Below are 15378 nucleotides of genomic sequence, written 5' to 3' on the forward strand. Positions count from 1 at the left end.
AGACAGAGTTAGGTCAAAGAATCCCTCTTCTTGTCCCACCACTATGAAGAATACCCAGACACTCAAAGGGAGACATTTCCTGTCCCTCCTGTACCCATGGAAACCAGAGGTGACATCTGGGGCACCAGAGTGGGTGTGCAAGACATGTGCAGGTAACTCTGAGCTCTGATGGAGCGATTCAGAAGGACAGGGCAGCATCTTGGTTCATTGTTTGGAGGCTGGTGGGACTTTCCTTTGGCCAGCTGAAGTGACAGTAGATGCCCACATTTAGAATAATGAAGCCTGTCCCTGCTCAGTATGGCCAGGACAGCTTATAGAGGTATTCTCTGAGCAAACGGAGTCATTGCCATTGGGAGAGCTAAGGCTCTCTCTCTTCTCCACCAGACCTTCATTGACAGTTATGGCAGGCTTAGGTGAGGAGCGATCAAGAGCTGACTCCATGTCGGAGAGAGCCACTTTCAGCTGCCCCAAAATGGACCAGCCACTGCCCAAAGCTGAGCCAATAAGCCGTTGCAGTGGCATCTCTGTGATAACCTCTTGCAGAAAGGGTAAAACCCAGTGTGCAGCAGCTGTTGAGAGAGAAAGAACCCTGGAGGCACCAAGGAGAGTGAAGAATGAGGTGGGGATGAGAGAGAGAGGCTGGGTGGGCACCTGGTGGCCAAAAGTCAACCCACCACCCCCTGACATTCACAGGACAGCACTGTGCAAATGCTGCTTTTGGTGTCTGGAGGTTCTTTGCATCGGCTTTTCAGCACAGCTGCCAGATGTGCCAAGAAACGTGATGCTCACCTGGATCTGAAAAGCTGTGTCATCCTTGTCAGCCTTGGCTCTCATAGCTAAGAAATGCTGGAGTCTCAGCTCCCAAGGGGAGTGAGGAAGGAGAGGAGCAGAGCACAGATGCCAGGTCGCAGAGTGGCAGATTTTGGCCCGTTCCGGGAACGTTCAGTGGGCAGTATCACTCAAGGGGAGCAGCATTCAGTGCAACGGCTTTTCAGGGGCAGCATCCTCTAAGCACATAAAGCGTCCATGCCGATAGTCCAGCAAACAAGTGGACGTCTCAGGACAGCAGCTTGGCTAAACAGGCACCTTGTCGGGATGCTCCATCAAAAAGGGAAGCGCAGAGGTTGTGGATAGAGGACCTCACTTCAAAGGAGGAATTTAGAAACAGGGAGGGCTTTAGGAAAGACAAGGCTCCTGTGGAGTTGATACTTGCTTGGATGTCCAAGGGCATCAAGATGAGCTGTTAGTATTGAAGTTACAGTTCAAGGAGAATCAACAAAATTAATGTGTGGGCACTGCTGAATTTTGCCAGAGAAGATGCAGAACTGTCTGAGGTACTCTTTGTCCTCTTTGCCTCTGTCTTCACCAACAAGGTCTCCAAGGACTTTGTGCCTTGAAGCAGGACTCTGGAGGAGAAAGACCAGCAGTGGATGTGGACCAAGCCAGGGGTTACTTGATCAAGTATTAACAGTCCACAGAACTGGCAGGGCTGTATCCAAGGGTGTTGAGGGAGCCAGCTGATATCATAGTGAGGTCAGCCTGTGTTGTCTGTGTGGCACAGAGCGTGCCTTTGGATTTGGTTTCTGTGTATCTGAAAGAGAGGGTGACTGGATGAACCCAGGGCAGATCACGCTTGACTGTCCTCATTCCTTGCTAAGATGAAAGGACTGCATTTCTTGATACGGGAGCAGCAGCGGGGTTCATTTACCTGGAGTTCCTTAGGGCTTTCAACACCATTTCCCACCATATCCTTGTCTCCATGTTAGGACATTTCTGATTGCCCGATCCTCTATCAAAATAGCAACATGAGCAATTGCATGACACTACAGGTGATGAAAGGGGGCACTTATTTCATGGATTTGCTGCCCAAGGAAGAAAATACCCCAGCAACCATCTCAGGAACTCCACAGAGAGTAATAAATAAGCAAAGGGCTGCATCACAGGAACCCCACACAGCCCTGATGACATCCTTTTGCTCTGCACACCTGCTAATCCTTTCCCCATTGGCCGTGATTTTCTTATTTGGGACCCTCCTGTGGTGGGTCGAGGATCGGGCATCTGCCCACGTACCAAAACAGCTTGTGCCTTTCACTGTTGCCCAAGTAGAAAGGATTCAGCTGAAGCTGAGGGTGAGAATTCACTCATGGGCACCCAGGAATTTCAACTTTATTAACTTCCTGTCTTCTAAAAGCCTGAACAAGTGGTCAGAAGAGAAGGATGAAATGAGAGAGGATACTCACTGTTTTTTCAGTCCATGCACAGCTGGATTTTTGCTACCAAGCGTGGTTTTTGAAAGTGTTCTGATATTGTGTGATTCCCTTTTTAGGTGCTAAAGACTGTCTAGAAAAGCACCGTCAAACATAAATAGCTGTACGGAGTGCTTTCCCTAATGTTGACAACATGAAGGGGAAGGGACAAAAGTTCCATTCAGGCTGGAAGTGGCCTTGCAAGATGTCTATAGACCAACATTGTGCTCAAAGCAGGGTCACACCAGGTTGCTCGTGGCTTTATCCAGATGTCTCTTTGAAACTTCCAGGGATGGAGGCAGTCTACACTCTCTTCAAAAGGTCTTCCCAGGTCTGATTTGCCTCATGCGTCAAAAATTTCTCCCTATATCGAGCCTGAGCCTCTCTTGTTGCCCGTTGCCTCTTGTCCTTGTGCCTTGCACCGCAATGTCTTCTTGGAAACTGCACCGAGGCAGTGCAAGGCTGTTCCATCCTCCCCCAAAAGCCTCCGTTCTCCAGTCTGAACAAGTCCAGCTCCCTCAGCCCCTCCTAACAGGGCAGGTGCTCTAGCCATGACCATCTTTCTGGCCCTCCACTGAACTGGCTCCAGTTGGCCAATGTCTCTCTGGCATTACAGTGCATCAAAACATGCTAAAGTGTTCTGGATGCGGTCTAACGTGTGCTGAGTAGAGGAAGATGATAATCACTGCCACTGACTGTGCTCCTGCTCATACAGCCCAGGGTGCTGTTGGCCTTTGCTGAACGGCTCATGGTTTGCCTACTGTAACCCAAAGACCACCACAGCCTTTCCTGCAGAGCTGCTTCCTATACCTCGGCAGTCACAGGCCTCTGGCTTTGCAGGGGCTCAGTCCACCTCACGAGCAGGACTTTGGATTTGTCCTGACTGCATATCGCGAGGTTACCTCTGTGCCTCCAGCCTGTCTAGGTCCCTTGGGACGGCAGCCCTGTCCCCCAGTGTAGTGTCTGCTCTCCTCAAAGCGCTCTGTCATCTAGAAATCATATGAAAAAATACTCTCTCATCTTCTCTGCATCATTAAAAAGGCATTAAATGGGACAGATTGCAGGACAGACACCTGCAGGACCCTGTTAGATAGACACAACCAGGCACAGTAGCACGCATTGACCACACCCATCCAAGCCTGAAAGTCCAACTGTTTTTTTGACCATCTACCTGTTCATCTATGTAGACCATAATGACCTTACTGGGACACCAGAACAGCGTGGGGAATGATGCTTGTCTTGGGTTTGCGTGGCAGGGTTTTGGTAGCGGGGGGGTGCTACAGGGGTGGCTTCTGTGAGAAGCTGCTAGAAGCTCCCCCTTTGTCTGACAGAGCCAATGCCAGCCGGCTCTAAGACGGACCCGCCCCTGGCCAAGGCCAAGCCAATCAGCGCCTCTGTGATAACATATTTAAGAAGAAAAACACTTAGAGAGAGAGCTTTTGCAGCCGGAGAGAGGAGTGAGAAGATGTAAGAAACTCTGCAGACACCCAGGTCAGTGCAGAAGGAGGGGCAGGAGGTGCTCCAGGCACCGGAGCAGAGATCCCCCTGCAGCCCGTGGTGAAGACCATGGTGAAGCAGGCTGTCCCCCTGCAGCCCATGGAGGAAGGATGAGGGGGTGCAGAGATTCCCCCTGCAGCCCGTGGAGGACCCCACGCCGGAGCAGGTGGAGGCACCTGAAGGAGGCTGCGGCCCGTGGGAAGCCCACGCTGGAGCAAGTTCCTGGCCGGACCAGTGGACCCGTGAAGAGGGGAGCCCACGCCAGGGCAGGTTTGCTGGCAGGACTTGTGACCCTGTGGGAGAGACCCCACGCTGGAGCAGTTTGCTCCTGAAGGTCTGCACCCCGTGAGAGGGACTCCATGCTGGAGCAGGGGAACGATGAGAGGAGACCTCCCCCTGAGGATGAAGAAGTGGCAGAAACACCGTGAGATGAACTGACCGTAACCCCCACTCCCCGTCCCCCTGTGCCGCTGTGGGGGGGAAGGTTGAAGGCGGGAGTGAAGTTGAGCCCGGGAAGATGGGAGGGGTGGGGGGAGGTGTTTTAAGAGTCGATTTTATTTTCTCATTCCTCTACTCTGTTTTGCCTAGTAATAAATTAGATGAATTCCCTCTCTAAGTTTGGTCTGTTTTGCTCGTGAAGATAATTAGTGAGTGATCTCTCCCTGTCCTTATCTTGACCTACAAGCATTTCGTTATGCCTTTTCTCCCCTGTTTAGTGAATGAGGGGAGTGATAGAGCGGCTCTGGTGGGCACCTGGCCCCCAGCCAGACTCAACCCTCCACAGGAGGTCTTGGAGAAGAACCAGCAGACTTTGGGAGTAGGCAAATGAGTGGAGATCCCAGTGGGATGTGCGTCCTGTGCATGAACTTCTGCATCAACTGGATGGAGCTGGGTCAGACCCCGTCTCATTGCAGTGGTGGGATTCAGTAGCTGGCCAACAGAAACTGATGCAATCGGACATGCCATCTGGAGTGTCTGTCTCACACCCACTCTGGACGCAGATGCCTTTCCTGTAGGTCCCGTGCGGTCCCTGCCAGCCACATGCACTTGTGCTGGAGGGCCCCGGCATCTCACATCATAGCACTGCAGGCCTGTGTTTGGCTGTTGAGTAGCTGCCCTGAATTGGCTTGGGCAACATAGGGATGTCCATGAGACATCTGCCATTACAGTCAAAGGTGATCTAGTATCTACAGCTGATGCAGAAGATGGCTGATGGCTATGGCAAAGACTCCTTCTGGCCCCCTGACTACCTCAGTAGGCTGCCCTGGACGTAAGGAGTAGGGAAAAGTTCAGTTGTCCAAAATGTGGGCATCTGCTGTTGGCCAAAGGTATTCCCCTCTAAGCTCCAAGACCATGCCTCCAGATACTGCCCTGTCTCTATGAACGGCTCCATTGGAGCTTGCAGCTCCCTGCACATATCTTGGACCACACCTGACACCTCAGATGTCACCAGGTGTTTGAGTCTGAACAGGTGACTCCTGGCCTCCATCTCCAGTAATTCCCATGGGAACTGAGACAAGCAGCTCCCAGGCAGCAGGTGCCTATTTGGTGCCCACCTGACCTGAGGCAAGAAGAATCCCACCTCCTGAGGCTTTGTGGGAGCCATAGGTGAGAGCTGAGTCCCCTTCCAGCCCCAGGACTGCAAACCAAGGATGAGATGCCTCAACTGAGTCAGCTGAGTCCCTTCCCTCAGCAGGGGTAAAGGAGAGCCCTCGCTGTCCCTACCTGGGTGTCCCGTCTAATGCCGACACAAGGAAAGGAGATTCTTATGCCCAACTCTTTTTTTATTAGGAGGAAAGACTCTGCCGGAAAGTGTTTCTCCCCAGCTGTGGGAGGGAACGTCAGTGATTCCTTCAGCCTGTTTCACAGCAGGTTCCTCTGGAGACCCAGGGACACCTGGAGGGAGCCCAGAGGGGGCAGAGAAAGTGGCACCTTGGGCTGGTCCTCTGCTGCTGAGCTGGGCTGGGCTCCTGGGATGGAGGGAGCTCATGGCAAGCGGGCAGCGCTGCAGAGAGACAGCTCTGCCCAGGAGCAGCTCCTCTGCAAAGCGCAGCAGGGCTGAGGGCGCTGCCTGCAGGCACTGAGAGCAGACAAGAGGAGTGAGAGAAGTTAAAGGCAGTCTGGGCTGGGAGGACAAGTGAGAGCTCACCAAGGGAAAGAAATCTTCCCAGCCCTTGACACGGTAAGTCTCTGGCTGCAGGGCAATGCAGACGAGTGCCTGGAAGTGTCTCCTAGACCTGGCCCATGCCACAACTGATAGGACCTGTCAGGATGGCTCTCCTGGCTTTTCTGGTGTGGAGGAGAAGGATCTGCTCCAGAGCAGGGCTTCCCTGCTGCATCCTCAGAGGGACAGGGCATGATGGGTCCCTCCTCCCAGCGATGGCTGCAGGGGTGCCAGGCTGGGTGTGGGGCTGCCCTGGGCTCCAGGCAGGGTCCTTGCAGCCCAAGGGGGCTCTGTGCCAGGACAGGGACTGTGCTGCCTGCGAGGAGCAGCACTCAGGTTTTCTGGGGAGCTCCCCACGGTGCTGTGGGGAGAAGGTCTGGGTGCAAGGAGCGACACCCGGCAGGGCATGACAGGGCAGGGTCCTTCTGCTGTTCAGAGGCTGCTGCATGGATCAGGGCCGCTCACAGCTCCAGATCCTCCCAGGGCTGGAGGGTCCAGGCAGGGGCTATCTGGAAACAAAGGTGCTTCCCTCAGGCTTCAATTTCATGCTTTGGGGGTGTGAAGGGAAACGGAGCTGCTCACATTTGAGAAGTGACTGAGATTCTTAACCATTACGTGGCATGATCAGAAGGTCTTCTAGGAACCTCAGAAAATGCCTTCGCCTACCCCTCAGCCTGCAGGCATCACCAGCATCACCTTGGCTGGCAACATCACGGTTCGTCTGACCTGCTCTTTACCCGTCGGAAGCAGGGAGATGTCTCTAGGCGGTGCCCTCCCAGGGAGAGTTTTCTGTAGGACAACACTGAGTGCACCAACGGTGGGATGGGGTCTCTCAGAATTTTCTGTGAGGAAAACATTGTGGGGCAAAGCAGCAGGTTGAAAAGGACCGGGAAGCCGAGGGGTGGGCAGGGAAGAAGATGAAACTGCGAAGGCAATGTCATGGGAAGGAGAATTGGGAAAGTTCCCTGTCACCCCCTCCAGTGCAGACCCCTTCCTCTGAGCAAGCCCCCTTGCCTCCTGTCTGACCCAGCAAAGTCTCTGCCCTCGTGGCCGTGGGGCACAAGGCATCAGCTGCCCCCTCTGCAGCCAGAGCTCCAGCAGAGCAGCGGTGCCTCTCTCCAGCCCTGTGCCCATTTTTCTCTGCGCAGCACAGGGGCTGAGCGTGACTGCCTTGCAGCATCGCTGTCTGGGAGGCTGCCTGCACGGCTGGTGAAGGTGACGACTGTCTTAAGTGCCTTTCCTTCTGTTTGTGGTGCTGCTCCTCCTCTTCCCGCCTGTCTGTGCTGCTCCTGCTCCTGCTCGTGGGCTCTGTGGGGTTGGGGGAGTTTCAGACAGTGACCCTTGAAGCCCTGCTAGGCAGGGGTCTGCATGGGAGTGAGGTGCCCCAGCCCCCTTCGAACCCACGGGGGCAGATGCGTCCCCCCAGAGCGACTCCGGGATCACTTCAGCACTTGTCTGAGCTGCTCCTTAGCCCCTGCACACACAGAGATTTCTCTGGCCGGTGCCCTGCTGCCAGGAGGGGTCTGTAGGGAAGAGCCGAGCACACAGCGGGTGGGATGAGAGCTGTGAGCACTGGCAGGGAGGAGACTTGGGGGCAGAGAAACGGGTCCCAGCAGGGACAGCTCCAGGCAGTGGTGACATGGGCAGGGAGTGAGAGGGAGCTGCTCCCAGAAATGCCACGGAGGGGGCATTTGGCATCTCCCTGCCATGCCCTGCAGTGCAGACAGTTTCCCCAGAGCAACTCCCTGGTCTCCTCTCCCACCCAGCAGATATTCCCACCCTTAATGTCACAGGGACTTGATCATGCGTTTCCTTCCCAGCGGCCCAACCACCGAAGAGGAGAAACACTCAAGCGTCCAGCTGTGTCTCCCTCTCCTGACTCCCTTGGCAGGAGTACTTTGGCATTTTCCCCTCTTGTCCCTGCCGCCCTTGTTCTTCCCCGTTAATCGCTGGTGTGAGGGGCGAGGACTAGGGTGCAGCTCAGACACCAGTGCTGCATGTTGTCTCATGCAGATGGATCCATGGAGGAAAAGCATCCGCGTCCTCTCCTAATGTTTGGGGCTCTGGGCACTGCAGTGTATGGGGCCGGGAGTGAGCTTACTCTTCCTGCAGGACCCCTCGTGTTTATGACATTCAGGTATTTTCTTGGGGGGAATGGGTGGGAGTGGGTCCTGCTTGGCTGCAGGCTGCCCTCCAAAAGGGCCTAGCTCTCCCATGGCATCTCTGTGTCACCTAGCAGTCCCATGGAGAAGACAGGCAGCTGCAATGAGCCCTCTGTGTCCCTGCCTAGGAGGGGAGAGCTGAGATCCTCCAGTGTCCAGTTTCTTCTCAGAGGAACATCTGGGTGCAATCGTCCTCCAGCTCAAAGAGGTGCCAGCGCAGGCCAGCCGAGACCAGGGCTGATGGACAGATCGACTCTCTTCACTCTGTATTGAGGAGCAGTTCCTTTGTCTCTCAGAACCCACAAGGTTTCCCCTGGAGCGCAGAAGAAATGCCAAGGGTTTATGCCTTTAAAAAATCCCTCGGGTGTGGATAGGCAAACAGAACAAAGTAAGCAAACCGAAATGCCCACAGCTCTACTCTGCAGTCGGGTGTACTGGGACCAACAATCCTGAAAAGCTCTTTGCAATTATGACTGGACTTAACCTGATATCACCCTATGTTCCTGTTTAGCTCTTGCTGTAAGCGGGACAAAGTCCTCCAGAGCCCCCAGAAGAGCTCCCTGCTCCTATGGCACCCACAAGCAGCACCAACCTGAATGTAGCAAAGACACCTGCCAAAGGTCTTCCTGAAAGGGGAAAAGCGCTTTGGGAGGTTTCTATGAGAAATGGAGTAGGTTAAGCTCTATTCTAACTCTTCCCTGTCTTTTCCTCCATGCACAGACCTCTGTGAGCAGCAGCTGCAGATGGCCAATGGCAGCTCCATCACCCAGTTCCTCCTCCTGGCATTCGCAGACACACGGGAGCTGCAGCTCTTGCACTTCGGGCTCTTCCTGGGCATCTACCTGGCTGCCCTCCTGGGAAACGGCCTCATCATCACTGCCATAGCCTGTGACCACCACCTCCACACCCCCATGTACTTCTTCCTCCTCAACCTCTCCCTTCTAGACCTGGGCTTCATCTCCACCACTCTCCCCAAAGCCATGGCCAATTCCCTCTGGGACACCAGGGCCATCTCCTACACAGGATGTGCTGCACAGCTCTTTCTGTTTGTTTTTTTCATTTCAGCAGAGTATTGTCTTCTCACCATCATGGCCTACGACCGCTACGTTGCCATCTGCAAACCCTTGCACTACGGGACACTCCTGGGCAGCAGAGCTTGTGCCCACATGGCAGCAGCTGCCTGGGGCAGTGGGTTTCTCCATGCTCTGCTGCACACGGCCAATACATTTTCCCTACCCCTCTGCCACGGCAATGCTATGGACCAGTTCTTCTGTGAAATCCCCCAGATCCTCAAGCTCTCCTGCTCAGATGCCTACCTCAGGGAAGTTGGGCTAACTGTGACTGGTGCCTGTTTAGTCTTTGGGTGTTTTGTTTTTATCGTGGTGTCCTATGTGCAGATCTTCAGGGCTGTGCTGAGGATCCCCTCTGAGCAGGGACGGCACAAAGCCTTTTCCACGTGCCTCCCTCACCTGGCCGTGGTCTCCCTGTTTATCAGCACTTGCATATTTGCCTACCTGAAGCCCCCCTCCATCTACTCCCCATCCCTGGATCTGGTAATGGCAGTTCTGTACTCAGTGGTGCCTCCAGCCATAAACCCCCTCATCTACAGCATGAAGAACCAGGAGCTCAAGGATGCAGTGTGGAAACTGAGGACGGGATGATTTTCTGAAGCAATAAACTGTTCATCATCATCTCCATATCACTCATAATATAACTCATTGCAGCCCCAACCTGTCTTCTGAAGTTTCTGTTGCTGTTGTTTTTTGGGGGGGATTTCGGTTTTTTTTCTTTTGTTTTACTGATGATAATGTGGTCCACAAAGCAATGTCATTATTCATGCCACTTCTGCATCAGGATCTACCTTTCCTGTGTGATCCAGAGAGTGTGTTAATGAGAAGCAAGGCTGTCTGTACATTTAAAGAAATCAAAGGACCCTGCAGTCTCATTCATGCTGGAAGGCACCTCGGGAGGTGTCTGAACCTCCTGCTCAAAGAAGGCTCAGACCAAACTACTCACAGCTTTATCAAAACACATCCTGTTTGCTTTCTGGGGCAGAGACGGTGCACACTCCCTGGGAAATGGCTTCCAGCATTTGACTATCCTCATGCTGGAAAACTCTCTCCCTATATGCAGCCTGACCCTCTCTTGTTTCGGGCCATTGCCTCTTGTCCTTACGTCTCGTACCATGCACATGAGCCTGACTCGGACTTCCTGGGAACGGTGCAATGCTTCTGCAAGAACTTCCCTTCTCCAGGCAGGACAAGCCCAGCTCCCTCAACCTCTCCTCATAGGCAGCGTCCTGACATTCTTGAGGGCCCTTTGCTCAACCTGCTACAGCTTGCCAACGTCCTTCCTCTACTGGGGATCTGAAATTGGGATGCAGTAACCTGGAAAGTCCCTTCCCCCAATTTCCTGGCCGTGCTCCTGCTCTGACAGCCCAGGATGCTGGTGGCCTCCCTTGCTGCCAGGGCACACGGCCACCTCCTGTCCAGCTCCCTGCCCACCAAGACCTTTCCCACAGGGCTGCTCCCAGCCAGGCAGCCCCCAGGCTGTGCCATTGCCAGGGTGAGTCCCCTGCAGGGGCAGAAACTGCCACTTGCCCTTGCTGGAGTTCAGGAGGTTCTTGCCCATAGATGCTCTTCTCCTCCTTGAACCATTTCCCTGAGCACAGAGGCCTGGAGACCTTTTCAGTAAACACTCAGGCACAGAAGGCATTGAGTCCCTCAGCCCCACCTGTGCCTGCTGTTATTAAATCACCCTCCCTGTTCAGCAGCAGCAGCAGGCTGGCATTTCAGTTGTGCAGCCTAAAGGTCATCTCTAATGGGTCTCTAACAGGTGATCAAAGCTCATCTTTTCACTCTTGACTTTCCCAGGTGACCTTTGTCTTTCCTGAAATCCTCCCTGCACAATGAAGTTAAGGCTCAAAATTTTCTCGTTTGTGGAAGGATCTCAGAAAGGCACTGCAGGGCCCTTTTATTTATTTTTTATTTTAACACACAGAGAGCAAGGCTCTCCATATACACAGCCACTCAGTCAGAAAAGAAAGCAGTGAATTAGAGAGGGGATGACAACATCATTACAAGTAAAACACCACCCCAAAAAACAAAAAATACAGACAGACTGGACCTGTAATAAGTTACATCATAAATAAATGCTATGCAGAAGAGGGGCAGTTTTTTGCTTCTGAATAACATCCGGTCATCAGTTTCCACACTGCATCCTTGAGCTCCTTGTTCCTCATGCTGTAGATGAGGGGGTTCATAGCTGGAGGTACCACCGAGTACAGAAGTGACACCACGAGATCCAGGGTTGCGGAGGAGACAGACAGGGGCTTCAGGTGGGCAAATGATCCAGTGCTGATAAACAGGGAGACCACGGCCAGGTGAGGGAGGCACGTGGAAAAGGCTTTGTGCCGTCCCTGCTCAGAGGGGATCCTCAGCACGGCCCTGAAGATCTGCACATAGGACACCACAATGAAAACAAAACACCCAAAGGCTAAACAGACACTAACCACAATTAGCCCAGCTTCCCTGAGGTAGGCATCTGAGCAGGAGAGCTTGAGGATCTGGGGGATTTCACAGAAGAACTGGTCCACAGCATTGCCGTGGCAGAGGGGTAGGGAAAATGTATTGGCCGTGTGCAGCAGAGCGTGGAGAAACCCACTGCCCCAGGCAGCTGCTGCCATGTGGGCACAAGCTCTGCTGCCCAGGAGGGTCCCGTAGTGCAGGGGTTTGCAGATGGCAACATAGCGGTCATAGGACATGATGGTGAGAAGAAAATACTCTCCTGAAATGAAAAAAACAAACAGAAAGAGCTGTGCAGCACATCCTGAGAAGGAAATTGCCCTGGTGTCCAGAAGGAATTGGCCATGGCTTTGGGGAGAGTGGTGGAGATGGATCCCAGGTCGAGGAGGGAGAGGTTGAGGAGGAAGAAGTACATGGGGGTGCGGAGGTGGTGGTCACAGGCTATGGCAGTGATGATGAGGCCGTTTCCCAGGAGCGCAGCCAGGTAGATGCCCAGGAAGAGCCCAAAGTGCAAGAGCTGCAGCTCCCGTGTGTCTGCGAATGCCAGGAGGAGGAACTGGGTGATGGAGCTGCTGTTGGACATTTGTTCACTCTGGGCATGGGGAACTGTTCAAGGAGGAAAACACAGTCAGTTAGCAGAGACTTCTCTGAGCAAAATGAAATCCATTACCCATAGACTCTGCCCCTACTGCATACAGCCCTTCTCATTTCCCAGGAGACCTCCTACACTTCCATGGGTGCAGCTCTGGTTGGTGCTGGCTGATTTTGCTGTGAGGAGCAGAGCCTCTGCCCGCTGGCTGCCGAGGAGTCAGCCCTGCTCTGCAGCAGTGGGTTCATGGGAACGGTGGGGACAGGGGCCAGTCCTGGGGTTTGGCTTTGTCAGGTGAATCCGCTCCTAACGAAAAAGGGCCTGTCAGCATCTGCACTCTGCGTACGAAGGAACTAGGATGGCAGAAGGCATCTTGAGACATTCGGGAGGTGTTCTTGGATGTCAGAAACCCTCAGCATTTCTGCTGCACTCAGGGAGCACAGAGTGAGTCGTGTGAGGCAAGAGGATTGCCTGTGGCTTAGAGCAGAGTGAGGGGAGCTGGTCTGTCCCTCCGTCTTGTTCCCAGCTTGTACCTTCATGAGGTGGAGAGTGACCACACTCTTAGGTTATGTCATACAACCAGACACTGCTGAGAGCAGAGGCATCCAGCGCAGACCACAAATTGTCTCACCCTTTCTCAAGGACTCAGCACCCCACTTCTAGACAAGAAGAAACGCGGCTCATTTCACCAACCCAACAGCTTTTCCTTGGTTGTAGCATCTCGGCATTTCTCCATGGGGCTTTCAGATAACACAAAGGTGCTATGGGGCAGGCTTGCATCCTGGAGGGCAGCTCACACCTTGGAGGGACCCCCCAAGGACTTAGCCAAGTGTCCTAACGACAGCACCTGATTAAGGGAAATCCAGCTCATTCTCCAGCCCCACAGACTCCATTGCCCACAGCCCCACACGTCAGAGGAAAGCTGGGACACTTGTTCCCAAGGACATGCCCACATGAATGGATGAACAAGATCAGCCCGTGACTCTGCAGCTGAACCTCCCACCCCCAGGGAGTCTGACCGCAATAAAAAGGTAACTTTAAAACAATCACAGGGAGAAACAAGGAAAAGCACAGGGAGGGTCTGGCTGAGAGAGGCCAGGGCAGAGACAGCCGGGCACTCGGGAAAGCGTTACCCTGACCCAGCTGTGCATGTCACCTCCCAGAGACTGATACTGTAGGACAGTTGCCTTCCATCCGATTGCTGGTCAGCGGGAAATAAATATGTGGCAGGAGGGATGCCCTTCGCCTCTTCTGCTGGTCTGCTGGACAGAGAGGTGACTCCTACCCTAGACCCCAATGGCCGTGAGGGCCAAGGATGTGCTGGGTGGGAGGGATGAAGGGGGTTTCTCAGGGAAGGCATCTGCACTGCAAGGGGTGGCCGGGAGGTGCCCCTGTCTCCCCTGCAACAGGGTTTCCATGAGCAGTTCCTTCCTTTCCTGCCCATCTCTCCTGCCTGGAGCTGTCCCTGCCAGGAGCTCTTTCTCTGGCCCCACGTCTCTTCTCTGCTCACAGACCCCATGCCAGCCCCTGTGTGCCCAGCTCTGCCCTGCAGCCTCTCTGTGTGTGCAGGGGCTACAGAGAAGGTCACACAAAGCCTGATGAGACTGGAAAGGTGATGCTGGTGCTGTCTGTAGCCCCCACAGCTGCACACTGAATCACAGATGAGGAAAGCTCCTTAGCCATACAGGAGACCCTCCTTTGATCTCTGGATTCAAAAGTCCCCTTGGAAATGTCCCACTGCCCAACCAGCCGACCAAGATGAGAAACCTCAAAAGACAGACACCTTCCCTTACAGGGAAAACCATCTTGAAAAGACCCCTTGGAAATCCCCAGGGCTACCCTGGAGCTGTGAGCAACCCTGACCCACGCAGCACCCTCTCGACAGCAGAAGGACCCTGCCCTGACAGAGGTCGCTCCTTCCACCCACAGCTTCTCCCCACAGCGCCATGGGGAGCTCCCCGGGCAGGCTGAGGGTGACCCTGGCAGGCGGCAGAGTCCCTGTGCCAGCACACAGCCCCTGGGGTGCAGGGACCCTGCTCGGAAGGACAGCCCTGGGCACCCCTGGCTGCACACCCACCTGCACACCCCTGCGGCCGTTCCTGGCAGAAGGCAGCCGTCATGCCCTGTGCCTCTGACGCTGTGGCAGGGAAGCCCTGCTCTGCAGCACGTCCTCCTCCTCCTCCACACCAGAGACGTTGTGAGCGTCCTCCTGATAGATCCCACAGGCTGTGGTATGTGCCAGCTTTTGGAGGTCTCTCCAGGAACTGCAGCTGCTTTGTCCTGCTGCCACAGACCTACCGTGCCAAGTGCTGTGCAGATTTCTCCTCCTGTTACTTCGCAACATTCTCACACCCCAGACTGCCTCTTTCCTCTCTTCTCCTCGCTCCTCTGCCCTCGCTGCCTGCAGGCAGTGCCCTCAGCCCTGCTGCGCTTTGCAGAGGAGCTGCTCCTGGGCAGAGCTGTCTCTCTGCAGCGCTGCCCGCTTGCCATGAGCTCCCTCCATCCCAGGAGCCCAGCCCAGCTCAGCAGCAGCACAACAGCCCAAGGGGCCACCTTCTCTGCCCCCTCCCCACCCTCCCCGACTCCCTCGAGGTGTCCCTGGGCCTCCAGGGCTGACAGCTCACGAAAGGCAGCAGGGTCTCTCCTGGGGAGCAGAATTTGAAGCAGACTGAAGTAATCACCCAGTGTCCCTCCCTAAGCACTGGACAGGCTGATTCCTGCGATGGGAATTGCTCTTCCAGGGTGTGCAGATCTACAGGAGGTGTCCATGTTCCCCTCTGGAAACCCCCATTCCTGCCCCATTGTCAGGCAGGACACACAGGCAGTGACAGGCAGGGGATCATTTCCTTCTGTGCAGGGCAGGGATGGAACCAAGTCAATGAAGGCATCTCAGCTCTCATCAGTATTCCTGAGGCCAGAGGGGATTCAGCTTCTCCAGTGCAACCCACAGACCCACTGGAGGTGGGATTCCTCTTGCCTCAGCTCAGCTGCAAAAAAATCATGGAATCATAGAATGGCTTTGGTCGGAAGGGACCTGAAAGAGCATCTAGTTCCAACCCCCCTGCCATGCGCAGGCACACCCTCCACTAGGCCACGTTGCCCAAAGCCCGATGCAACCTGGCCTTGAACACTTCCAGGGAGGGGGTATCCACAGCTTCTCTGGGCAACCTCTTCCAGGGCCTCTCCACCCTCTACA

The 15378-nt window shown here is 54.5% G+C and overlaps 2 protein-coding genes across 2 annotated transcripts; one reads left to right on the forward strand and one right to left on the reverse strand.

Moving 5' to 3' along the window:
- Positions 1-9175: 9175 nt before the first annotated feature.
- LOC129201226 (olfactory receptor 14C36-like) lies at positions 9176-10946 on the forward strand (the record flags this gene model as incomplete). Its single annotated transcript, XM_054812380.1, has 2 exons — positions 9176-9655; positions 10905-10946. Coding segments are annotated over 2 exons (522 nt in total), but the record flags the coding sequence as incomplete, so codon positions are not given.
- Positions 10947-11223: 277 nt separating this feature from the next.
- On the reverse strand, positions 11224-11832 carry LOC129201199 (olfactory receptor 14J1-like). Its single transcript, XM_054812354.1, has one exon. It carries the CDS (start codon positions 11830-11832, stop codon positions 11224-11226), a length of 609 nt encoding a protein of 202 aa, XP_054668329.1.
- Between the last annotated feature and the right edge of the window lie 3546 nt (positions 11833-15378).

This window comes from Grus americana, unplaced genomic scaffold (genome assembly GCF_028858705.1).
Source record: "Grus americana isolate bGruAme1 unplaced genomic scaffold, bGruAme1.mat scaffold_848, whole genome shotgun sequence".
Lineage (NCBI taxonomy): Eukaryota > Metazoa > Chordata > Aves > Gruiformes > Gruidae > Grus > Grus americana.